This window comes from Phaenicophaeus curvirostris, chromosome 3, assembly GCF_032191515.1.
Source record: "Phaenicophaeus curvirostris isolate KB17595 chromosome 3, BPBGC_Pcur_1.0, whole genome shotgun sequence".
Lineage (NCBI taxonomy): Eukaryota > Metazoa > Chordata > Aves > Cuculiformes > Cuculidae > Phaenicophaeus > Phaenicophaeus curvirostris.
The window spans coordinates 63,252,684-63,278,254 of record NC_091394.1 but is presented as its reverse complement, the minus strand read 5'-3'; the positions used below and the strand labels follow the sequence as shown (position 1 = coordinate 63,278,254).

At 38.0% G+C, this 25,571-nt stretch overlaps 1 protein-coding gene across 2 annotated transcripts; it reads left to right on the top strand.

Moving 5' to 3' along the window:
- Nucleotides 1-2,659: 2,659 nt before the first annotated feature.
- Nucleotides 2,660-25,349, top strand: PPP1R42 (protein phosphatase 1 regulatory subunit 42). 2 transcript variants are annotated; one of them, XM_069853115.1, is made up of 8 exons: nucleotides 2,660-2,929; nucleotides 4,882-5,048; nucleotides 5,503-5,641; nucleotides 9,390-9,506; nucleotides 15,342-15,459; nucleotides 16,787-16,915; nucleotides 18,192-18,344; nucleotides 24,259-25,349. In XM_069853115.1, the coding sequence occupies exons 1-7, from the start codon at nucleotides 2,801-2,803 to the stop codon at nucleotides 18,341-18,343; spliced, it is 951 nt and encodes a 316-aa protein (XP_069709216.1). In that variant the 5' UTR covers nucleotides 2,660-2,800; the 3' UTR covers nucleotide 18,344; nucleotides 24,259-25,349. The 2 variants fall into 2 exon arrangements, with proteins under 2 accessions (XP_069709216.1, XP_069709217.1); XM_069853116.1 differs by lacking the exon at nucleotides 16,787-16,915.
- The last annotated feature ends 222 nt before the right edge of the window (nucleotides 25,350-25,571 follow it).

Below are 25,571 nucleotides of genomic sequence, written 5' to 3'. Positions count from 1 at the left end.
CAGCCCCACACTGATTGGCCGGAGCGGCGCGCGCCGCCCGCTGGGATGCGGTTGCCACGGCAACGGGCGGCGCCGGCGGCTCGGAGCGGGCACTGCGGGAAGGGGGCTGAGAAAGGGCTGGAGGTGCGGGAAGGGGGCTGAGGAAGGGCTGGAGGTGCGGGAGAAGGGGCTGAGGAAGGGCTGGAGGTGCGGGAGAAGGGGCTGAGGAAGGGCTGGAGGTGCGGGAAGGGGGCTGAGGAAGGGCTGGAGGTGCGGGAGAGGGGCTGAGGAAGGGCTGGAGGTGCGGGAGAGGGGCTGAGGAAGGGCTAGAGGTGCGGGAGAGGGGCTGAGAAAGGGCTAGAGGTGCGGGAGAGGGGCTGAGGAAGGGTTGGAGGTGCGGGAGAGGGGGCTGAGGAAGGGCTGGAGGTGCGGGAGAGCGGCTGAGAAAGGGCTGGAAGTGCGGGAAGGGGGCTGAGGAAGGGCTGGAGGTGCGGGAGAGGGGCTGAGGAAGGGCTGGAGGTGCGGGAGAGGGGCTGAGGAAGGGCTGGAGGTGCGGGAGAGGGGCTGAGGAAGGGCTGGAGGTGCGGGAGAGGGGCTGAGGAAGGGCTGGAGGTGCGGGAGAGGGGCTGAGGAAGGGCTGGAGGTGCGGGAGAGGGGCTGAGGAAGGGCTGGAGGTGCGGGAGAGGGGCTGAGGAAGGGCTGGAGGTGCGGGAGAGCGGCTGAGAAAGGGCTGGAAGTGCGGGAAGGGGGCTGAGGAAGGGCTGGAGGTGCGGGAGAGGGGCTGAGGAAGGGCTGGAGGTGCGGGAGAGGGGCTGAGGAAGGGCTGGAAGTGCGGGAGAGGGGCTGAAGGTGTGGGAGGGGGGCTGAGAATGGGCTCCGAGTTTCCTCCTCCTCGTGCATGCGCTCCTCCTAGTGGGAGCGGTGTACGAGGGTCTTTGGGGGTGGAGGCAAGTCATCCTCTTCACGCTGAACTCTTCAACTTTACTTCTTGCGCACGCCCTTAAGACTCTCTGGGCCCCTCTTCAAAGCCGCATCTGATCTCAGCTGGTTCTTCTCACTCTTACCGTAGTTATTGTCCTTGCAGATGGTGCAAGTTGCTAAGTTGCAGTTCCCTTCCTCAGAATGATTTGTTTATCCTCTTTATCTCATGGTCGGTTGTCCTTTCTCTACATCTGTTCTTGTTATCTGGCTTAACCAGATACAGGCACGTTCTTCCCATCCTTTCTTATTACAGCCCCATTAAAATTCCTTGTGTAAGCGTAAGTATCCAGGCGCAGGATTGTTCAGGCTAATCTTCTATTTTAGTTCCAAAATCACAGAAACTGTACATGATATTCAAACTTTAAATAGGTTAATGACTTACAACAAATGATCTCTTCTTTCAGGGGGTGGCTTTGAATCGGCAGGGGAAAGATTTAGATTAAACATTAGGGAGAAATTCTTAAGAATGCAGCTGGGGAGGCACTGGCACAGGTTGCCCAGGGAAGCTGTGGCTGCCCCATCCCTGGAGGTGTTCAAGGCCAGGTTGGATGGGGCCTTTGGCAGCCTGATCTAGTGGGACATGTCCCTGCCCAGGGCAGGGGGGTTGGAACTAGGTGATCTTCAAGGTCCCTTCCAACCCAAACCATTCTATGATTCTATGAAAAGCAAAACAACAAACAAAACCCAAAACAACCAAAACACCCCACAACCACTCCTCTTCCCCCAAAACTATGTCCTTTCAGCTTTCCTTGTTCTCCCCCCTTTTAAAATAAAAAGCATAGAAACATACCACACGTGGATAAGGGGAAATTACTGAGCTTCAGCCTTGCTTAGTAAGGAGGGAAGTTCCTTCTGCCTTCACAGTTTCAATCTTAAATTTCCAGTTTCTCAAAGATGGAATAATGGCAAAGGAGGATTCTCCATGCCTCAGCTTATGTGGCTGCATGACGTCTAGTATTGGGATGCGTTTTGTTTTTTCCTCAGTTGTTCTGATTCACTGATGTGAGGATATTGGGGGTAATGTACATTGTATTACATACTGGCTAAAAAAATCAGCCTTTTTATGCTGTCTTCTTAAGTTATATTTGTTAGGGCATTTTTATGCCCAGACTGTTTACGCATCCAGTGTAAAATACATATCTCGCCTTCTTCCACCCCTCCTATTGCCTGATCTATAAGCTTACTTGGAACAATGGCCAGAGTTTAAAAAAGAAAGTTGGTATTGTTTTGAGAGCCTCTACAGTACACTCAGTGCAAAAAAAAATTTGTTTTCCACTGAGCATAACAAATGCACTTGCAGTCATGTGCATGACACAAGGGCTGTGCAGACATATAAAGTGTACCGTGGCTTTATACCACCTCATAGCCTCTAAAACCTGCTATCGACAATGATGTGTTTTCTAACTAATAACTGCAGTTATGAGCTGCTATTAATTAGTTATTTATGTGTGAGAATTACTTCTGCTGTGGACTGTTGCGCTCATATTTCTATATGGAAAAGACAAAGACTAGGGTGCAACATTCTTAAGCATACTGAAACAACAAATATAATGTAATGGTGTATTTTAAATGTTATTTAATAAATTAATAGTTTGAATGACAGCAAGAAGTAGTGTTTTACAAATAGCAAAGACTACACACAAATATGTCACTGTGAGCAAAAAGAATTGTTGAGGAAACATCAGATTTTTCTACAGGTAAGCTTTGTTGAAGATCTAGAGTACAAGTAGCGTAACATTGTCCTTTTTTGGTTTTGAGGCATTTCATAAAACTACTGACAAGAGCATGTTGAACACGCTATTAAAAAAGGCAGAGGAGCAGTTTGGCCTTTTACAGAATTATGGTTCGACTAACAGTGGATCTGATTGCTAAAATCATCAGTCACAAGAATCGCAATGAAGAGGGCTTTGAACAATATCTGCGAAAAATAACTCACCTGAATTTATCAGATAAAAATATAGATGCAATTGTAAGATTTGTTTTTCTTTATTCCTTTTAACTTGGCTACTCAAATGATTTGTAGTTACTGTTATAATGAGTTGTTTATAGCTGGGGTGACAAACAAGCAAAGTCAAGTTTCTATTTCATAACTATATTATGTTTTAACATTTATTTTGACTTGCAGTTAAGCCTTAATAATACATCTTTTTGGAAACATGTTTCAGCATTCCCTGCTCTTATGGTGTACAACACTGCTTGTATGTAAAAGTGTCTGAATGGATTTTATGTGTGGTAATTGAAATGTGAAAACTCTAGCCATCTGCAGAGTCTCTTATTATTGACCTGACCCTTATTGCTTTATGTGGCAAATTCTCATTGAAGTATATTTGTTACCTGAAACTGTGGAAATACGCATCATCTCTGCAGTAGGCAAGAGGGATAGTGTCAATACACTGACTTTTTTTGCCATTATTTACTTAAAATAGAAAACCCATGTGAGCAATTACATAAGAGAGATGAGCTGAAGTGTTAGTGAAGTATTTTTTCAATTTTTCAGAGAACTATTGTAGAAATATGCAGCTAAAAAAACTCAAACTAATTGGCTATTTTTATTTTTTCATAGAGTTGCCACGTTGTAAAGGAGCTTTCAGGAAGCTCCACTTACTTAGATCTTTAGCCACTTAAGGAAGGGAGTATTTTGAATTAATCATTTAGAGTGACACTTTTCCTATAGAACATATCTCACTCTTGGCATCGGATTAGGAGGTGTAGGCAGTGCTGATGGCTCTGTTGAAATCTGGCTAAAGTGTTCTTGGAGACTTTACATCAGAAGTTAAAAAACAAAGTTCATATTCTCAGCAACAGTTTTGGTATTTTTAGGTAAAGACTTGTATTTTTTTATGGGTATCTTTATAAAAGTGCGAACTGTGGTGTAGAAGATGATGGAAGGACTGGCAGTTGTGCAGATGTTGTAGTGATCTTACATACTATAAAGTGTAACACCTATTTTGTTCTTGCTAATGCCATGTTTTTTCTATTCTTGGGAATTTCACAGAGTTGTTAACTTGCAGCACAATCTTTTCAATCTATTTATGATTTATTCCTTAGATTTCAGAGGAAGTCTGGAAAAGGAAAGGGGAGTTCAGGAACAGGACATAAGCCAAGTGAGGTTAACAAATTTGGACTGGTGTAGTGGCTCTTTTTAATTAGTCAGGTTAAAATCTACGTTTTTTTTTAAATTGCTCCCTGGAGCTTATTCATTTAAAAAATAAGTCATGACCTTTTCATTTTCAAAGACTAAACTTGCAAACTTAAGCCAGTCCTCCTTCCTTTGAGTTTAATCATAGGAAATTCATAAATGTTTCACTAAATCCTGAGTTAATTCAAATCCCCTTAAGACAGTGAGCACATTTTGAAATTGCTGAACCCTGGACAAAACTGAATTGTTGTGTATGGTGTTTTTCTGATTTAGAGCTGTGATTTCAGTCAAGAAGATTAAATAGCTTGTCCTATGTGAGCAGATCCATGCAAGCAAATAGGTTTATTCAGCGCACTCCTAGGAATGTGCACAGCCGCACTGAGTTGCTGATTTGATCAGTCCATTTGTTTAGGACTGGCTCATCAGATGCCATGGAGTAGTTTTACAGAAATCATCCTAGGAACATGTGACCTTCTATTTATTTAAGAAGAATGCTTTCAAAGAAATTTTACATTTGAGTGTTATGTTAGACTTGAAGGTGTATTAAAATACGCCAATGTTTTGTATGAATAAGTATTCCTTTGCCAAGAACTGGTTTGCATTACATCACTGAGGTTTGATGGAGACAACTACACCGACAATTCTGCTTTTCTGAAATTTACCTGATGAAGGCAGCGAGGGGAATGATCTTTAAGGTCCCTTCCAACCCAAACTATTCTTTGATCCAAAGGCAGGCAGTGAATGAACTCTATGTAGCATTAATTTGTTATTGTTTGTTTCAGGGTGACCTCTCTTTGTGTAAAAATCTTAGAGTTCTATATTTATATGATAACCAAATTAGTCACATCCAGAACTTGGACTTTGCTTCAAATATAACGCACCTCTACCTTCAGAACAATTGTATTTCACGTATAGAAAATCTGTCCTCCCTGAAAAACCTTGAAAAACTGTAAGTAGAAAATAATGTTTTATTTTGCTAGTAAGAGAATAATTATTACACTAAGAAATTAAAAGAATTTGTAGCCATTACAGTCCTCTCAGCTCTTAAATTTTGCTTTTCAAATAAAAGAACTTGGTTATGATTTTTTAATTAAGCATTCCATGATAGAAGCAATGATAAGTAATATTATTTTAACATATTTATTTGCATTTAAATTATTTTTTTGTTCAGTCATTTAATAACAATGTTAATAATTAATAACAACAATAATAATAACAATATATAAAACCACTAAAAAAAACTTGGATCTATTACCTGTATGTTCTACTCACATGCTGGGTTATTTACTTTTTGGGTTATGTATTGAATAATACATTAAAAAAAATTTTTTTACTGCATTGAGGCTTTGTGTTTGCTTTTACTTTCAAAGGGTATTAAAGTTAATTTGTATTCTATTCTTCAGCTATTTAGGGGGGAACTGCATCACTGTAGTAGAGGGTTTGGATAAATCAGAAGAAATAAGGGAGCTGCATATTGAAAGTCAACATCTCCCTTGTGGTGAGAAGCTTCTGTTTGATCCAAGAACTCTGAGGTCCCTGGCAGTGAGTATATTTTGAGAATTTCAATGAGCCTTTAATTAATAGAACACTATTTTTAAGAAAAGTGATTAGGGCTTGATCACTGTGTGTTTTCTTCCTCTGCCAATCGTTAGCATTCTATCCAGTTATGCGAACGGACTCCCATCCTAATTCTCATGTAAGCAGGGAGTCCAGCAGATTCTACTTCTTTATTTCTTTTTTCATGAAGGATGGAAATGAGAATAAAGAAAGAGAGGAAGCAAGGAAATGTGTAGATGCCCTACACCAACAGAATGTGAATAAACTAAAGAAGGAGCTGGAATTTATCACAGTTAATTGTCTACTTAGTTTATAGTGAATTAGTTCGTTGGTATTTCTTGGATTTGATTGTTGCATTATTTACTGCCTTTTGTAATTCTGTTGGGAATGCAGTGGCAAAAAACTGCAAACAGCTTTTTTTTTGGGATATTAAGAGCAATGCAATTAAAAGCTTTCCGGTTTAGTTCTGCAAATTTTCTAGTATGTCAAGAATTTGGGAAAGTCAGCTTTTGAAGTTTTCTTTCAACATGTTAATTACTCTGTAAATATCAAATGTATCGTTGAAGTGGTTAAAAAAATAGACTTTATTTACTCATGGCTGTAGTTGCATACTAAAAAAATTCATCTTGCTGTCTCTCTTTTTTGTGAAGATGAAGAACGCACTGAAAAGTGGGCTCTTTTGTTCGTGAATATCATATGTATCATAAGCATTTGACCTAGCTCTGATTCTTTCTGGACTGAGGTTAAGTAATCCAAGGCATGAATTGCCATTTTCTTTTACCAAGAATGACCCATTCCTGTGAGAGCACTGTTACTTTGTTCCCTCTGTGTTGGAGGAGTGATGAAAGTAGAGGGAGCTTATATGGCTATGATCTTCCCAGGACAATAACTCGTATTCTTCAGTGCTTTTCAGCATCCTGTCCTAGAGTCTCTAGCTTTTTGTTCGTTATGGCTTTTATTTAAGGTCGTTTGATGTAAGGTTTGTTTTGTTTTTTGAGAAACACTTCACGTTCTTGACCGTGTAACATCTTTGTGGAAGCTACATGTGAAAACGTTCTATTTTTATCCTTTGAGTGCTGTTTGGTCCCTATTTAGTATGTCACTTTTTAATTCATCTTCTTCTACCTGTTTGTGGCTCTTAATGCTGTCAGAGATGAAAGAGCCAAAAATATGGGACCATATAGCTCTCTGCATACCACAAGCAAATCATAGAATCATAGAATAACCAGGTTGGAAGAGACCCACCAGATCATCGAGTCCAACCATTCCTATCAAACACTAACCCATGCCCCTCAGCACCTCGTCCGCCCTTGCCTTAAACACCTCCAGGGAAGGTGACTCAACCACCTCCCTGGGCAGCCTGTTCCAGTGCCCAATGACCCTTTCTGTGAAGAATTTTTTCCTAACATCCAGCCTAAACCTCCCCTGGCGGAGCTTGAGGCCATTCCCTCTTGTCCTGTCCCCTGTCACTTGGGAGAAGAGGCCAGCACCCTCCTCTCCACAACCTCCTTTCAGGTAGTTGTAGAGAGCAATGAGGTCTCCCCTCAGCCTTCTCTTCTTCGGGCTAAATAACCCCAGCTCTCTCAGCCGCTCCTCATAAGGCCTGTTCTCCAGCCCCTTCACCAGCTTTGTTGCTCTTCTCTGGACTCACTCCAGAGCCTCAACATCCTTCTTGTGGTGAGGGGCCCAGAACTGAACACGGTATTCAAGGAGCGGTCTCACCAGTGCCGAGTACAGGGGCAGAATAACCTCCCTGGACTTGCTGGTCATGCTGTTTTTGATACAAGCCAAGATACCAACAATGACATGAACCTTTTGACTGAGGAGATGATGTTCATGTACTGTGTGTATCAGGATGATACTGGTAATTTCTACTTGCAGTGTAGATCCTGGTCAGGTTTTAGAAGGGGGTTAGATTTCCTTTATACACTGCCGAAACAGACATTTTCCAACTAATGATAACTTCCATATCTGGTACAATTCTAAATTTGCTGGATTAGGTGTCTTTTTTATCTTCTGCTGATATAAGCTTCTTGTTCCTTTCATTTGAAACTGCAGTAAGTATTTCCTGAGATAAACGCCTGAAATACATTTACTGTTTGTCTAGAATGTAAAGATATCTCCCTAACTATTGTCTGTTACAAAAGGCAAAGTGATTATGTGACTCACTGTTGTTCCAAAGAAGGGGAATAGAGGTATATAGGTATATAATAATATAATATAGGTATATAATAGAGGTATATAGGGCCCAGAGAGTGGTGGTAAATGGTGTGAAATCCAGCTGGAGGCCAGTGACAAGTGGGGTTCCTCAGGGCTCAGTGCTGGGTCCAGCCCTGTTCAATGTCTTTATCAATGACTTGGATGAAGGCATCGAGTGCACCCTTAGCAAGTTTGCAGATGACACTAAGCTGGGTGGAAGTGTCGATCTCCTGGAGGGTAGAGAAGCTCTGCAAAGGGATCTGGACAGGCTGGACCGCTGGGCAGAGTCCAATGGCATGAGGTTTAACAAGGCCAAATGCCGGGTCCTGCACTTGGGGCACAACAACCCTATGCAGTGCTACAGACTAGGAGAAGTCGGTCTAGAAAGCTGCCTGGAGGAGAGGGACCTGGGTGTGTTGGTTGACAGCCGACTGAATATGAGCCAGCAGTGTGCCCAGGTGGCCAAGAAGGCCAATGGCATCTTGGCTTGTATCAGAAACGCCGTGACCAGCAGGTCCAGGGAGGTTATCCTCCCTCTGTACTCGGCACTGGTGAGACCGCTCCTCGAATCCTGTGTTCAGTTCTGGGCCCCTCACCACAAGAAGGATGTTGAGGCTCTGGAGCGAGTCCAGAGAAGAGCAACAAAGCTGGTGAGGGGGCTGGAGAACAGGCCTTATGAGGAACGGCTGAGAGAGCTGGGGTTGTTTAGCCTGGAGAAGAGGAGGCTGAGGGGAGACCTTATTGCTCTCTACAACTACCTGAAAGGAGGTTGTGGAGAGGAGGGTGCTGGCCTCTTCTTCCGAGTGACAGGGGACAGGACAAGAGGGAATGGCCTCAAGCTCCACCAGGGGAGGTTTAGGCTGGATGTTAGGAAAAAATTCTTCACAGAAAGGGTCATTGGGCACTGGAACAGGCTGCCCAGGGAGGTGGTTGAATCCCCTTCCCTGGAGGTGTTTAAGGCACGGGTGGACGAGGTGCTGAGGGGCATGGTTTAGTGTTTGATAGGAACGGTTGGACTCGATGATCCGGTGGGTCTCTTCCAACCTGGTTATTCTGTGATTCTGTGATAAATTCAGAAAGAAAAACAGCAGTTAAATGAGACTATTCAGCCATCGGATAGGGATTTCAGCTCTATGCAGCTCAGGTGTAACCTGGGGAAAGGTAATCAATTTCTGTGTCTGGTTCATATTTCAAATGTAGAGTTAGTAGCACTTTCAAACTCTGTAAAGCACTTCCAAACTCTGTAAAGCATTTGAACACCTATGGAGAAAAACAAAAATACTGTATTTACTAAGAATTCCTGAAATAACAGAAATAATCTTGCTTTGGTTTGACTTCAAAACTGAAATAAATAGCATTTTGGGACAAGATGGAAAACAAACATGAAACAATGTGGGATGTATGTGGTAGCTGTTTTGTATGTTTCTGTTCCATATCCTTGTTCTTTCTTTAAGAGAATTTTCTGTAAGAATTTACAACTTGACTTTCTGCATGGCATGAAAAAAAATTCCCTTTTCTGCTTTTGTTCCTCCAGAAATCTTTGTCTGTGTTGAATATCAGCAATAACAACATTGATAAATTAGAAGAACTGGCAGTTTTGGAAAATCTTACTTATCTTAGAGCAGTTGACAATCAACTACAAGACACGGAGGTATGAAAATAGATATTTGTTCTCTTTAGTATGGATAATAAGAAATTAGTCAAATTAATCATTATCACTGAACAGATGAGTAAAAATAAACTTTACTTCTACAGTTACTGAATCTCTGACTTTCTAAGCATGCTATATTTTCTCATCCAAAAATCTTGTTGCTTTTGAAAATGGAGAACTGTTTATCTGGGATGTCCAAATGTCCTTTAATCCTACATAAAGTGGCAATTGTGCATACATCTGTCAACCAAGTAGTAAATGCACAGAAGTTATAACTATAATATAATATGTACAAAATGTAGAGTTAATGTGTATGCTTTGGCCATCGGAGTGACTATCAGTGGCTTGATTTGCAAAGATGATGTGGGCATTGTTTGTTAATTGATTTGTGATATTTTACATGTTTTAATTCACTATTTTAACATAAATAAAGGTCACTTTTTGGATATCAGACCATCTAGTTTATTTTTGCAGCCATTCTAATACCAAAAAGACTTTTTGACTGGAGTAACATAAGAAGTATTTGTCATAGGTGAAATTTCTTTCATAAATTTCTGCTAAGGAAAGACACATCTGCATGAACGAGAGCTCTAACTTCCACAGTAGCAGCTAAAACAAATGAAATTAACAGAAGCATTTTTGCTCTTCTTTTCGCAGTAGTGAAGGTAATTCAAAGAGAAAGTTCTAGACTCACAATTTCCAGGTGATCTTCTCAAAAAGGAACAGGAGCCTTATCACTTCTCATTATTTTTATAAGTTGTGATATCTTCTTTTGGCATAAAAAGCAGTTAGTAACTGAATTTCAAATTTGTCTTAAACAGTATTCTAACACCATCGTTGCGTGGTGGAGACATGGAATGAACTTTATAAATGAATTAATAAACACTGCTTACATTTAATATAAACTGTAGTTATTGGTGTTTTGATTTTTTTTGAAATTTCTACTTTTATTAATAAATACTAAAATGAATCGGCCTAAATCATAAGCCACATCACCAAGACAAAGCCTTGATTAAAATAAACTCTATCATTACTACTTTGCATATGCATCCTATTTCCTAAGATAAGTTAACTTTCACTGATTAGTAGTTATTAACATAATAGTTCTTACTGCTTCTGAGAACACTTTTACATTAACATTCATTACATTGCGTCTTAGAAATCTTTCACATTAAATTTGGCAGTTCTGTTCACTAATAAGGAAATTCTAGCATTTTATGTGCATAATCTCTCCATTATCTAGGTCAATATACATTATTTGGACTCATTTTTTTTTACATTTTAGTATAAAAAAAATATGTTGAGTGATGCATTTCTTTTTTACTAGAGGATTATTAATGTATTGTATTTCAAGCTGTGTTTCTGGCTGGCAGTTGTGATTGAATTCATATAAAAATATGATTGATGTAGGATTTTGCTTCGTAATTAAAACCATATTGAATGTGTTGGTCACATCAAAATAGCAGTAAGCTTTCTTAAATAGGTAGTCTCTCCAAAGCTTCCCTTCTGAAAAAAGTTCCTTTTATAAATTAATGATATTATGGTGATTTTTTTAATTGTCTTTTTATTTCTTATAAATACAAAAGACTTCAGATATGATGATCTTAAAAGAAGTTTGTCTTAAGCAAAGAACAAATTATTTTTAAGAAAGAGAATGCGAGTTCAGAGACAGCATTTTCAGTGTCTCAGAGGTGAAATTGGTATCTTCTGAAACAGAATAAAGAGAAGACAAAAAGAGTGCATTATTCAGTAACTGTGTCTGTATTATTTTATCATTGTTAAATGTCATTATTTCATCATCAGGAAGACAAGAGTTAATATTTACCCAAACCAATGAAATATTTAGATTTCCATGTTATACAGTCACAGATTTTGAAAAATCTTGTGGTTAGCATTTGAATTATCTGCTGCTGCTGTCAGTTACGCTTGTATCAAGCTCTGGTAAGTTTTGGAAGTGGCTGTACTGTGTATTTTCTAAACAATCTTCAGGTTTAGAAAATATGGAGCAGTTAGGGTGTTTCTATTCATGTCTCTGCAGACCTGTAAAATTAATGACCAAGTTGAATATGCCTAATATATAGTGTAATGTGGCAGGAGATCTAACTTTCCAGCTACAATTAGTGTGTTTTAGAGATTGCATTATAATAGCCTATACTTACCACTAAGATAAATTCTTATTTAAATAAAAAAAACAACAACAAACTGTTGAAAAAGCAGTAGGCCGTGCAAGGTATTAAAGTCAGTTATAGCTCTGCTTGAGAGGCATTTAAGTTACAGCAAGCATCTAGCAGGAGAACAAGATTATACATGCACTAATTGTTTAAAAAAAATAGCAGAGGGTAGTTTTGAGTCTGTTTCATTTTTTTCGCAACCCTGAGTTTCATGATTCCATGGCTTATATTATTCTATAACTGTGATAGCTTAGGCTATTTCAGGGGCCATACCGTTGTACTACATATACTCAATTGCATCTGCTGGCTGAACTTGTTACACACAGCAAAAGCTCTTTCCTTCCCAGGCAAGCTGCCTCCATTCTCCTCCCTCTTGCCCCTACATTTTCAAAACTCTTGATTTATATCTCTTTATCATGCCAAAAGCTCTGTGTCCCCTGTTTTCTCAATTCCTGCTTCCCCATCACTGCTATCAAAAGCATCCCCAGCAGTGTCTGGCATTAATGGGATGGTGCTGCAGAGAGCTCTGGAGCTCTGCCTCACCTGGTGGGAAGAGAAGCTCTAGAGGAGCCGTCCACGTCTGAACAGGGTTGGCCAACAGCAGTGATCTATGTAGCAGGGGTAGATGGCAGCGGGAATAGTATGAGATCTTTGCAAAAGAGCAAAATGTGAAAGGCAAAAGAAATATGCAATATTCAGTCTTCTCATATAGGCTTTTCTCATTTTTTTAATAGCTATTTTATATCTCAACATTTATCTCAGTTTTTTCCACACTCTTATGAAAACCATACTTCTTGCTTTTCAACAATGCCACGTTGATTTCAGCTTAGTTGAAAATCAGGGCTAATAAATTCATGCACTTAGAGTTCTGGCTAATTCAGGGCATTGTTAGCATAATTAACAGACATCAAGGCATATGACCTTGTTTCACATGACTGAAGTTTATAGAACGCAGTCTGCACAGCAGACAGGACAAAATTAAGTAATTTTTCTCAATTCATACAAAACAACCTACTGTAACTAGTTACTATGTGTGAAAAACATGTCTTAGGTCAGTTATCAAGAATATAATTGACTTCAATAGAACTGGCTATTCTTTGTTTTCTATTTCTTGGTACTTCATTTATTTATCCTATCAAGCTTCTGGTTTACTTTAGTCAGGTTCACACGAACTTCGGGGCTGCAGTGTATTTGGGTTGGAATACTAAGGGAATTTTTTTTAAACATTATTCCTACTAAAAAAACCCACAACTCCTCCTGCTTACAAAAATCCAGAATATTATTTATCTATTAATTATATTAGTTTGGGGAAGATTATGACCTGTGCAAGTTATTTGAATATATATACAAAGTGCAGCTAGAAATGCCTATAAAAATCTGTATTTCCTAAGTCTTTAATTTATTCAACCTCTGCCCAGTATTGATTGTGACAAGAGGATATCACAAAAGATGAATTCATTCGCTTCAGAATTCAGTCAGGAACAAGAAAAAAATTATAGATTTTCTCAAATAGATTATGACAGGTAGTCAGAATTGTGACAAATTGCTGTCTGTAGATGTAGTTAGGGCACTTGGAGTAGACATTTCCGATAAAAACTGGAGCGTACTGGTCAAATACCAATTCTTAAATGGCCATCATTAATTGGCAAGAACGTTACTGCCAGCGCTACAGCTGCCTGCTAAGGTACTTGCCCTCCCCCCTTTCCTGCCCCCCCAGTGGAATATAATTTGCTCGTCAGTATTTTGTAGCAGACCTCAAAGTGATAGCATGACATGATCATTTATCAAACAGAGACTGCCCAGAAGATTGTCTGGTCCCTTTAGTACAGCTTATTGAAAGGCTGGGAAGTGAAAGCACTTTATTAAGAGACAGGAAGGCAATGAACAACTAGAGCGTATCGAAAGGGTAATCATATTTCAGCACGGGATTAGTGTGCTCTTTAGATAAACATACACTGGAGTAAGCATGTTCTGGGTCATTTATCAAGTAAGTAACAGCTAAAAAAAATTCTACAGGACTCTTTGTATACATTCATCAAAGTTAAACTGCATACATTCTATTTCGGTAATAGACAATTTCATCTTGCAAAACTTACTTGAGAAAATGTCTTTCTAGTGAAATCTAGAACACACTACTGATTTCAATGCCTGAATGCTCAGGTAAGAATAAATAAATGCACTTGCTAGATGCTTTTCTTTTTTAATAAGCCTAGCCTAAAATATTTTCCCCTAAATTGTGTTTATGACTTTTAGCACCTAAACTGTGGGGGTTATATTGCTATTCTGATACATGCTGATAGAGCTTTGCTATGTAGCATTATGAGATTTATCAGCATTTCTTCATGTAGACTGGTCCTTAGAGCATCTTGCATTGTTTTATCAGTCTTGCTCCTCACAGAACCAGCCTTTTGCTCTCTGTTCTTCTAAAAAGAGGTGTTATTATCACTGGATAACAATAGATGATAGGTGATATCAGCATCATCATCGATAGATAAAAAATGGTATGGTTTGGAGGTGTGAGGCTGTGCTGCCCATGTCTCTTCCATGTGATTTTTCTGAATGTGTATCATATAACCCATAGAATATTCCCAGGAGGATTTTCTACCAAGGGACTAGAGCCTGCAAACCCAGAATTCTCCCTGCTTGCATTACCCAGGTGATTTTCTAAGTTTGAAGGAGCTAAGAGACCAATACTGCTAGGTACTTCTTTATTGGCATCAAGCTATGAAATTCTACACAGTTTGCAGTTTAGAACCTGTCACATCACGATTAGTAGATTTCTTCCAAATTGTTACAGCTGTAGAACATAAGTTCCTCTCTCCTGTTGTACTTACATAATTGTTTTGAATCCCTGATTAAGCTTTTCACTCATAAAAAGAAGCCTGTCAGGAATGACAGTTAAATGAAATTTTGAAAAGAGGGTGTTTCAAAAAGTAAAAAGGACCAATCTGCTATGCTTTGCATCCTTTTAACTTGAATTTATTGTATTTAAAAGACAGAAGTTGTTCTATCTAGGTCATGCTGCCCTCGGGTAACCAGACAGAAACCCAGATGGAGAAAGGTATATTTCAAAAATTTCACTGTTTGGGCCAATACTATAACTGACCACCCACAGTTCTGCAGGGAAGGATTCCCGTTTTTCCTGTAAAATACAGTTTCACATATATAGAGAGAGAGATGCAGTCCACTGGGATTTGCATGATTTTAGGCTTTTTTTTTTTTTTAAGTCAGTTCTTTCTCTGTAAAATATTTATTCTTCAACAAATTTTTCAAAATCTAAACAGACACGAATACTATGAGGGGATACGTTAACAGACATGACACATTAGACAGGTTTTTTGGCTGGTAATTCCTCAACTTCAGGTGCTTATCAATGGGACTGTAGTGCTAATTTTCCATAGCTGGCATTATTGTATTCTTAAAAACGCAGAGTTTTCCAACTACACCCCTATTTCTTCTGTTTAATTATGCTATTCAGGGAATGCCACGCACCTCTCTGTTTGAAAATGCACATTCTTAATGTGCATGCTAATACGTGAATAGTCTCATTGAAGTTATTTCTGTGTGCAGGATTTGAGCGTGGCTGAACAAATCATGTTACTGTTGAATTTTACTCCAGAGGGGGAAAAATAATCACAATGTTCTGTTCTTGTATCAATTGCAGGATTTGGAGGTTGTATTAAATAAATGGACAAAGCTGCGCAGAATGGACATTACAGGAAACCCCGTCTGCCGAAAACCGAAGTACAGGGACAGGATTGTTGTACAGTCACGAAGTCTAGGTAAAAAATAATACCAACAGCCAGCCCCAAACTCCACCCATAACCCTCACTGTTTTAGAAAATAGCAGATATTTTGGTTGTGCTTGAATTTCACTATGTGTGCAAACACAATTACTGCCATATTTTTGTTACATGATGAATTTTTAATTTTTGTACAGGTAAAAGCTGTACCTAAATTTTAAAAGCTGCTAAAACTGTTTATGTAACCAACTGCACGATGTCTGTTCCTGAGCTTTTGCTATTAGATTTAGTAACTGATGTGTGACAAGATTGTTATAAGACAATAAGGCTTTGCTGTGTCCTTAATCCAGATGTTTTAAAACTGATTTTCAAAGATAAGTTTAGTCTACACCCCTATCAACCCATAGTAGTTGTTTCCGTGGTTTAGTTGTACAGTTGCAGTTGTACAGTTCATACCTTTCCGTGTTGTATTTGTTGTATAACACTTGTCCTTAAACATAAAAGCAGTTTACACTTATGTTATGAATGTATTTATTAATCTTGACTTTACAGTGATGTAGTTTACGCTATTATTTTGAGATTTTTTTAGCACAACAAGAAGCGACTTAGTCTTCCATATGCACATATTCATATTGGAGAAAGAAGTAAAAAGCATCTGCTCATTTTTTACTTTTTTGGGTAAAGATGACAACAGCTATCTTAAAAGTTGTAATTAGAAAATTTGTTTTTCTTTTTTCTGAGAGTTAAAAATATTGACCATTAAGTGAAAGAAAAAATCCCACCTACACAATAAAAATAGCAGGGTCCTAGGACAATTCTAATGCAACCTAAATTTGTGTCCAAATGAGATATTTGATTTGGTCTCACTCAAAAATGCAGACTCAACCAAGCAGTCGTAGAGGATAACCTGTATGGCATCAAAGTGAGTAAAGTTAATCTTACAGAGCCGAATAATGTCTGTCTGTCTACGTGACTGGTAGGATTCTTTGACCAGTAAGCCATGCAAGTTCTCTCTTATCCTGAATTCCTACATCTATGTATACATTCTATGAGAACATATGTTTTCTTCAGAACTATCTACGAGGTGTTGCATGTTAACTGGCTATGAATATACATATAAATATATGTTTCCCTTGAAAGCTTCAAAAAATAGTAGATAGTTTCTTTTGTAATTGAGATGTATTAACTCACTTCTGCAGCTAATTAAAATATGAATATCCTGGGGTTTGGGTATTGTTTTGACAAAAGACTAAAAAGAGAAAAGATTTTAAGAGAGCAAATTAGACCAGTACGAATTACATACAGCTTTCTACTGCCTTTTAGTTATCTTTGGGTATCACAGGAAATGTTCTTTTCTCTTTGACAGAATCCCTTGATGGGAAAGAAATTAAAGAAATGGAAAGACAGTTCCTAGTGAACTGGAAAGCCTCCAAAGTTGCCAGGAAAAAAAGCAAAGAAAGAATGACAGATGAACATGCGTTCTATCAACATTTTTGTAAGCAAACTAATCAATTACTTTGTGACTATTTAAAATTTTGTAGAAACAATATAATAGCAGTTAACAGTAAATATGCTAGGAATGAGACTTGTTCTGGTGGTGAGACCAAAATGTAAGGGTAGAAACTGGAGTTCTCCAGTATGAAATTTAATTTTAGCACTAGTTCATGTGGTGTTTTTTTCCTCCCATCCCATTCTCCCAGTATTATGGAAAGGAGTAGCTGGTACATTTTCAGTGTTCGTAAATATTAATGATTACTTCCCATATATTAAAAAAAATGTTGGGCATTGTAGAATAAATTTGCATGAAATATATTGGACTTTTAGAGTCTGTTTGTTGATACTTATTTTATCTCTCTAAATTGCCAGGGTTTTTAAAGGCCTTCACAAGATACAGGTCTGGCAAAAGTAAAAGTTTTAAACTTGGAAAGAAAAAAGAAAAGTCTTAGAGGAAAAAAAAAGCCTTAAACCTAAAATAAAAGGCAACAAATTCTTAAAGAGGGAAAACGAATTAGTTTTGAAACTCAAGCAAAACTTGAAATAGACTGAGGTTTTTAAAAAATGATGGGTTGGAGGTTGTTGTTGCTGTGGAGTTGGCTGAAGATAAACAGAGTCTATGTTATCTAAGAGATAAATGTCTTAACAGCACGTCTTGCCATCTTGCAGATTTGGAATCAGACATTAGACTCCAAATTACTCAAAGTTGTGTGAATAACCATATTTATAAAATAAAATGGGTGGCAGTTACACTGTTGTTTCCCGAAGATAAACTGTGATATGTAACGCAGTGGAGAAATCATGTGCTTTGTAGCTGTACTATCTCAAACTGTTAATTTGTGAAATCTCGTGAAGATCAGTTATTTTTGAAGACAAGAAGCAAAAAGCATTCCACCTGTCAGCCTCAGCCCCAAGGAAGTTGCAGTCTGCTCAGTGTTTTGAAGCCATATGTGAACGGAAATGGTTCTGAAAGTAATGTTCTGTCTTCTGAATAACTACTGGTCTAAGGAGGTGCTATGTAATTGAATTTACTCTTTTCAAATATCTCTACCTGAATAGGAACACCTGCTTTAATATTTATCACTGTTTGCAGCACTTTCTGTAATTTAATACAATGTTTTCCATTCTCAGTTATCAAATCTGAGGTATTTTTCCTTAAAGCTTATTACACTGTTTCCTGTAACAAGATATATTGGAACCTGTGATCAATCATACTGAATATTGACATGGTTTGACTCTGGATATTGGATTAATACTTCTTTCTTTGTTTTCTGCAGCTGACTTTGAAAAACTTCATCCCATTCTTCCCGTTCACCACAGTCCATCTGTGAAAGAAAACCCAGATTTTTTAGTTGTGTCTGAGATGCACAAAGTTAAAAGAAAACCTCTGCCAAGAATCCTGGGAAAAAACAAGTCAGATGAAAAGTGAGGTATGTTCTTCAAACATCTTTTTTGTTGCTTATTGCTTGTACAGCTCTCACTGAATCCATTGGAAAATGAGTACATGGGGGTAGAATTTAATCTGAAATCAGCTTCAGGGTTTTTTTAACCATATTTTGTTCGTTGTCTTTATTTCCTTCAAAGACATGATAATAGATTTCTGTTTCTGGTTATAAATCAGTAGACTAGCTAATAGCAATAACTTTACTCCAGTGTTATTAGGTTCTGTCATATGCATTTGATTATAATCTTCCTCAAAAGTAAAATAATATCAAAGTTAATTCTTGGAAGTACAGTTACTGTCAACACCACTGGTGAAGGTTGATCCCATGCACGCAGTAATATGCAGAAGAAACAATCACTTTTCATCGTTACAACTTACTTCTTACAGACATGTTCCAGAGTATTATATTCTTGATTAGCATTTTCCTGTAGCACCAGCTCAAGACCACCGGGATAATCAAGAAAGAAAACCTGATGTGTGTGCCTTGAAGACATTTAGACATCAGATGATTTTAAACTGTTTAGAGCTTAGTGTGTATATTCCTTACTCACATAAGCAGCCTTGTGAACTCGAATGCAGCTGTTTGTGGAAATAAAATCCATTCATAGGGTTTTGCAGTTTCGGACCTGTATTTTTTTCAGTTTTACCTGTAGTAATAGTTGAGTTCAGTATTTAGGACCTAATATCACTCCTTCCCAATTTTTAATGCTACTTTTAACCTAACTGTTTTATTATTTATCAGCTGTACTGGCCAACAACAAAAAAATCATCATTTCTGCAGTGCTGCAGATAAATAAATAAGTTCAACTGACACAGGTATTCATTTGTAACTAAATTACTATATATAGTGTTTTGTTTTACATTCAAATCACAATTTATTAGTATGTTTGAAAATTTAACTAAGCAACATCTAACACTACTCTATTCTTGCCAACTCACCGCTTCCTATTCCATAAGTTTTGTTTCTACCAGTTACTTGTTCTGATTAAAAATAGCTGCCTTTCCCTTGGGAACAGAAGAAGAATTACAAATCACAGTGCTGCTGTCTTCCAAATTATCATTTTTGTTCTTCATAGCCATATTCTGGCTTGAAAAGAAATGGAACTTGTCACATATGTGCCCAGTCTTGAATTTCTTTCCTGCCTTCCACTGCACATAGCAGTGGAGAAGTTTAAGAACTGTGTGTCTGAGGAACATACCTGAGTTTTTGTCTTACTTGTTTTTCCAGTGCATAGTCCCAGCTTGTGAATTTTAGAGGAATACAGCCTGATACTCATGCCAGAGAAACATGGGGATTTTTCTTTTAATTCCATTGTAAAAGGCGTTTATCCACATGCTTGGTGTTCTGTCAGCTTCCATTTAATCTTTATTAGCATTCTATCTTTTGGGCCAAGGTGAATAAAACTACACATTTCATTTACCATTCCACTTAGTTGTAATAAAGGATGGAACATGCACGTACAGCACTTCCCAGGAAGTTTCTTTTCAGTGTAAAAACTTCTGTGATCTTCTTTGAAATAAAGCACTCTTGATTCTACTCTACTGTGTTAAAAACTTGTCTAATTGTTGAGCTTCTTTGCTTGACAAAAATTTTCACAGTATTAAGAAGCTGGAGTACAATCCCGGCCCAGATTGCATCTTCCACACTTGATTGGAATAAAGTGTCTATATTTGTATTAACTTACATTTGCAAATTAAACAGTTTGAATTATTTTGGGGTTTTTTTCCTACTATTAGTCTAAAAGATTTCACTCTGGTTCACATAGAGTAAACTACAGTCAGATGACATGCATTTAATAATTTCTGAAAACCTTTAAGAAGGACTTTTATCTTGGTTGTTAAATGTTACTGTACATTGCAATTTCATGTGTACTGAGTACTGATACTGAGACATACTGTAATGTTGTTACTAGTGGAATTCCATGGAAACCAAAGTGTCTTGGGAATTAGTTAAAGGTTTGGGTTTTCAAAATGTTTTTCTTTGGAAAAAAACCCTCAAAATACAGAAATATTCCTGCTCAGAATCTATGCAGATATGAAATAATGACAAATCACAGTATTCCCTTGCCAGATCCAGCAATTAGGAATATACATAAATGGGCCCACATGTAGGAAAGTGAGGAAATTTTGTCAAACTGAACAAATGCCTGTGTTGTTTAATTGAAATTCAGTATCAGGCAAAAAAAAAATATAGTGAATTTTAATCCTACCCTCTGTGCTAATTGAATAAATTATTCCAACAGATGTTTCCTCTTTCCTTATACATGCTAGGTGATGTTTGACCTCGGCAACTGAAAAACAGGCATTAAATACCTTTTTACCCTACATCTAAGACCCACTGAGGATTACATAGAGCTTGGACAATGAAAATGGCCAGTTATTACTAGGTTACTGGAATATGTCATTAGTCTTTCTTTTTTTTGATGATATAAAAACAATAGCAATTTTATATTGGATTTTAAGTTAGTTTTGAACATATAAAGAGTATTATGGATATTGGCAGGAAGTAATTAAAAGAAAACAAATCATTTAACTATTCTAAAGATACCTAATACCTTCCAGTGGGATACACTATTATTAATTTTTCCCTGAGTAGAAAAGTTGTTGAAATTTTGATGTTGTAAACTTAAGCTGTAACCAGCAGTTTCTGCCCATGGGTCCTTACTCAGGGACTTAAACATTGTAGTAGGTTTGAAACACAGTTTGGTGGGAAAGTCACCTTCTGTGTCTCCATTGCATGTTACATAATTGGGATTATGCTAATAAACTTTAAATGATTTAATCAGTGTAGAACAAGTACACTGGATTGTGCCGACTAAATCATAAGCAACTCTCCTGGCCACCATGCACATCCTGTATAGTATCCTATATATTCAAGGTCTAGTTCAAATGGAAGGAACATGCAGTGGGCAATGTTAGTTCTCGCTCTTCTTAGCACTTTGGCAGGTGTTCTCATCAACATTTTGTTTATTCATTCATTATGTTGAATGAATCCTCAACATAAGAAATATATGGAGCTGTTGGAACGGGTCCAGAGGAGGGCTACAAAGATGATCAGAGGGCTGGAGCACCTCCCATATGAGGACAGACTGAGAGATTTGGGCTTGTTAAACTGGTAGGAGAGAAGGCTCTGAGGAGACATAGCGACCTTCCAGTACCTGAAGGGGCTACAAGAAAGCTGGGGAGGGACTGTTCACAAAGGCTTGCAGTGATAGAATGAGGGGGAATGGGGATAAACTGGAGAGGGACAGATTTAGACTAGACATAATGAAGAATTTCTTCACAATGAGGGTGGTGAGGCTCTGGCACAGGTTGCCCAGGGAAGCTGCAGCTGCCCCATCCCTGGAAGTGTTCAAGACCAGGTTGGACGGGGCCTTGGGCAGCCTGGTCTGGTGGGAGGTGTCCCTGCCCATGGCAGGGGTGTTGGAACTGGATGATCTTTAAGGTCCCTTCCAACCCAAACCATTCTACGATTCTATATCTATTTTTCAGGTGTTGTGTGCTCGTTACAATAGGTATTAGACAAAGGAAATGGACATCCCATATGTAGTGTTTACTTTTTTCTTATCCTTAGATCTTTGTTGTTAGTAATTTTCCAGACTACTGTTGATTTAAAAACTCAAAACTTCAAATATTTTCACTCTGCTGCATTAGCATTGCACATTTTTTTATTATGCAACTAATTTACAAAATTATAAAAATCACTTTTGTGTACACAAAGCATGAATCAAATTAACAAAGTAAAGAAACAATGCTGTGTAAACAGTTTTTAAAACAGATACCTGCATGGGAGATTTAAAAAGTAATTTGATGTTAAAGTAATGACTGCTGAATAGGTATATATAAATAAATTCTGTAACGCCTCAGTATAACTCTGGAAGCTGTTCAGTTGAAGTCAGTTCCAATAAACTCATTAACTGCAATGATATAAACACCATTTTGCTCTTTGCAAATCTATATCCTACTACACCTTCTATAGGCTCCCATAGCTGAAAAAATGAAAGCAGCCACTTTAACAAACTGGAGGTGAAAACACCATCGTTTTGCCTCATCTGGCATTTGGAGGCAAGCATTACCACTAGGTATTTAGTAACAGATATGCCTCCTCAAAGTCACTTCCACAATCCTGGGCCAGATCCCATCCAGTTGCAAAGACATGGGTACATCGGATTTGCCTTAGTGGTTCCAAACACAATCGTCATCTGCTGTTGGTAGTATTTCTTCCCACCAAAACCTGTTACTGGTACCTAGGAGGTGTGAGACCAGACCTTGCCAGTGAAGATTCTGATGCTTTCAGAGCAAATCACAGTACTGTTCTAGCTTTTTGATGTGTTAGGAGTACCAAAAGGGGAAAAAAATAAGGCATCAGTGCCTGAACACCTCCCCTTGGTACTGTTCTGACTGTTATTGGAAGACTGGAATATAGATAGATAGATAGATGATAGATAGATAGATAGATAGATAGATAGATAGATAGATAGATAGATAGATAGATAGGTTTTGTAATCACTGTGTACACCCAGTGTTTGAGTTACTGACCTAAAGTTCACATTTGAACTTCAGATCAGTAACCAATGAAGATTTCTTGTTTTTCTTAAATGTCACATTAAAAACAGTGCAAGGTGCAAGTTAATTTAATGCCGTTTTATTTCTTTATGTATGCAATTATAAAGCAGTGCATAGAACTGCCTAGGATACAGTTACGAAAGCCACACCATCCAAAAGTTCTGAAATTGGGGCAGAAGGAGAAGAAAATAGACAAAAACATTGAGTCAGAGTTCAAGATGTGCCCACTGATTTTTCAGGATGAGGATTCAGACAAATAATCTGTTGATATGGGAAAGGATGTGACTGTAAGTGATAAAAATAAGGGGATCTGAAAGTCTCTTCCTTGTTTTTTTTTAGAAACTTGATGTGTCTCAGTGTACCATGCAAAGTAGCTGTCCTGACTAACAAAGGCTCTGAGGGGAATCAATTAAAATGTGAACCTGCTTATTTACAGCCACTAAATCATAAATGCTGCATATTGTGACTGTAATAATCAGTTTTACTTTGCTAGGAAAAATAACCTACAGTGAGTTTTTACTTTTTCACGTGACCTTGAAGGATTCTAGGAGTTCACTGCTAGAAAAATATGTATTTGAACCTTACCTCTTCAATCAAACAGCACTGTAACCAGAGACTACAGGAATGACTGACGGCTTCTTTCTGTTCTCTTAATTCTGAGCAAAATGACTTGCTGCATCAAAACCAAGATAAATCAGAGCCAGCTGTGAAATGATTCATGTAATAGACTGATACTTTAACTCAAAAGGAGTTTTGGAGCAGTAAGATCTTTCTTTCTTGGAGAGTTAATATATTAGACCATCATAGTAATCATTGATTACATGTCCAGTAAGGTTGGGTATAATCAGTTACACATTTTGTAGTAAAATGTTTTGAAATAAAAGACCGAGCCTTATCTGATTTAATTTATTTGAGTAATCACTTTGATTATCGCTAACATTATGTTTCATGCAGAACTTGAAAATTATTATTATTTGATATAAATCTAAGTGACAAAAATTGTTAATTATTGCCAGTTTTGTGTGTGGAAAAAAAAACCCAGTTTTATAGAAAGGGTATATGGAATACCCCAGGTTGTCAGATTGTGACATTTCATGTTCGTCTGCCCTCAGGTTTGGCACTGGGGTGGGAAAGGGCTTTCACTGCATCCATTGATATCCTCACAGTAGGTAAAGATCTTTTTTATCATCTGCAGCTTTTGATAACACAGGTTATAAACTTTGTAGAAATGGTGTGTGGTCGTGGGAAGGGTTAAAGAAGACAGGAGTGTCAGCAGCCTTGGTGTGGTTCTGATGTGCAGATCTCATCTGTCTTCTCTCATCTCTCTGTTGCAGGTTGAGGAGGAATCTGAAGTAACAGCAGAAGCTGATTTCTAAAAGCCAGAAGTTACAAGATTTGAAGATTTGGCCATTATTGGATTATTTTTCTTTTTTTTTTTTTCCTCTCAAAGCTTACAAAGAAAGGCATCGGCATCTCTCTGGCTGTGTTGTCTGCATCTTTGTAATCTCAAAACCAGACAGAAAGTACATTGACTTTAATGCTGCCTTTTAAGAGCATTCAAAAAAATACAGGGACTGCCTATTTATTTAGAAGAAATGCAAAAGCAGGTAAAAACCTCAGGCCATGGTAGGCTAAACTGGGTGCCTACTTCTTAAACTTCAGCAAGAAAGGTATTGTTTTAACCAGCTTCTTACCTAGTTTGTGACCTTAATACTGAAGCAGCTGCTTCTTTCCATATATGATACTCTTCACAATTATTCAGAGGCACGCATATAGTCTCTTACTTCAGGAAGAAAGGAGCTATTAGCACATGATATTGAGATCTCTTGTCCTAAAAAATAATTTCCATGATTTGGACTTTTCCACGTCCCGCTGAATAGCATGGAATAGTTAGGAAAGAAGGCACAAGAAGATTAATGATGTCTGTGCTGATCAATTTTTGGATTGCGAGCATCACACATTAATTTTACTTCAAATTCTGCTTTGGGACTTGAGTTTGGCTGCTCTGCACTAGTTGCAGTAATTAAATGAACACTCAAGACTTCTGATATAGGAAAAATCTAAAAGGAAAGCCTAGACTGTAAATTGCCCCTGGAATAAAACCTTTCCTGATGGAGTTTTTCTGCATGAACGTCAATTCACCATCTTATGCTTGAGAACCCCTCTAAGATAAGAAAGGAATTTTTCCTGAATAAGGGAATCAGGACCTGTCTTTTTGTATTCAATGTTTTGTGTGTTTTATTGCCCTTCGATAAAGATAATTCAAATAAATTTAACTCCTGTATGCATTCTTCCCTAGAGTAACAAGACTTTAATCTTCATTATAAAAGAAGCAGGTTTCCAAAACTAAGGTAGTAAATGAGTGGTACTAAAACCTTGAGGATGAAGCTGGTGAGTGATTTGCCATCAGAATAAGAAAATACAGAACAACAAGTAAAGCTTGTAACGCATTCAATATAACTGCAGAGAATGCTGCGGTCTTACAATACACTGACAACACGGCATGTGAAACGGGGAAAAAGAAATTATTTAATTGGAAATTTTCAAAATATCTCTTTGGGTTTGGAATTCGCTCCCACTGTGAACTGTGGAGTTTTCTCCATGAACCAGAAGTTCTGAATTTCAACCTATTTCGACTCTCTTGTGG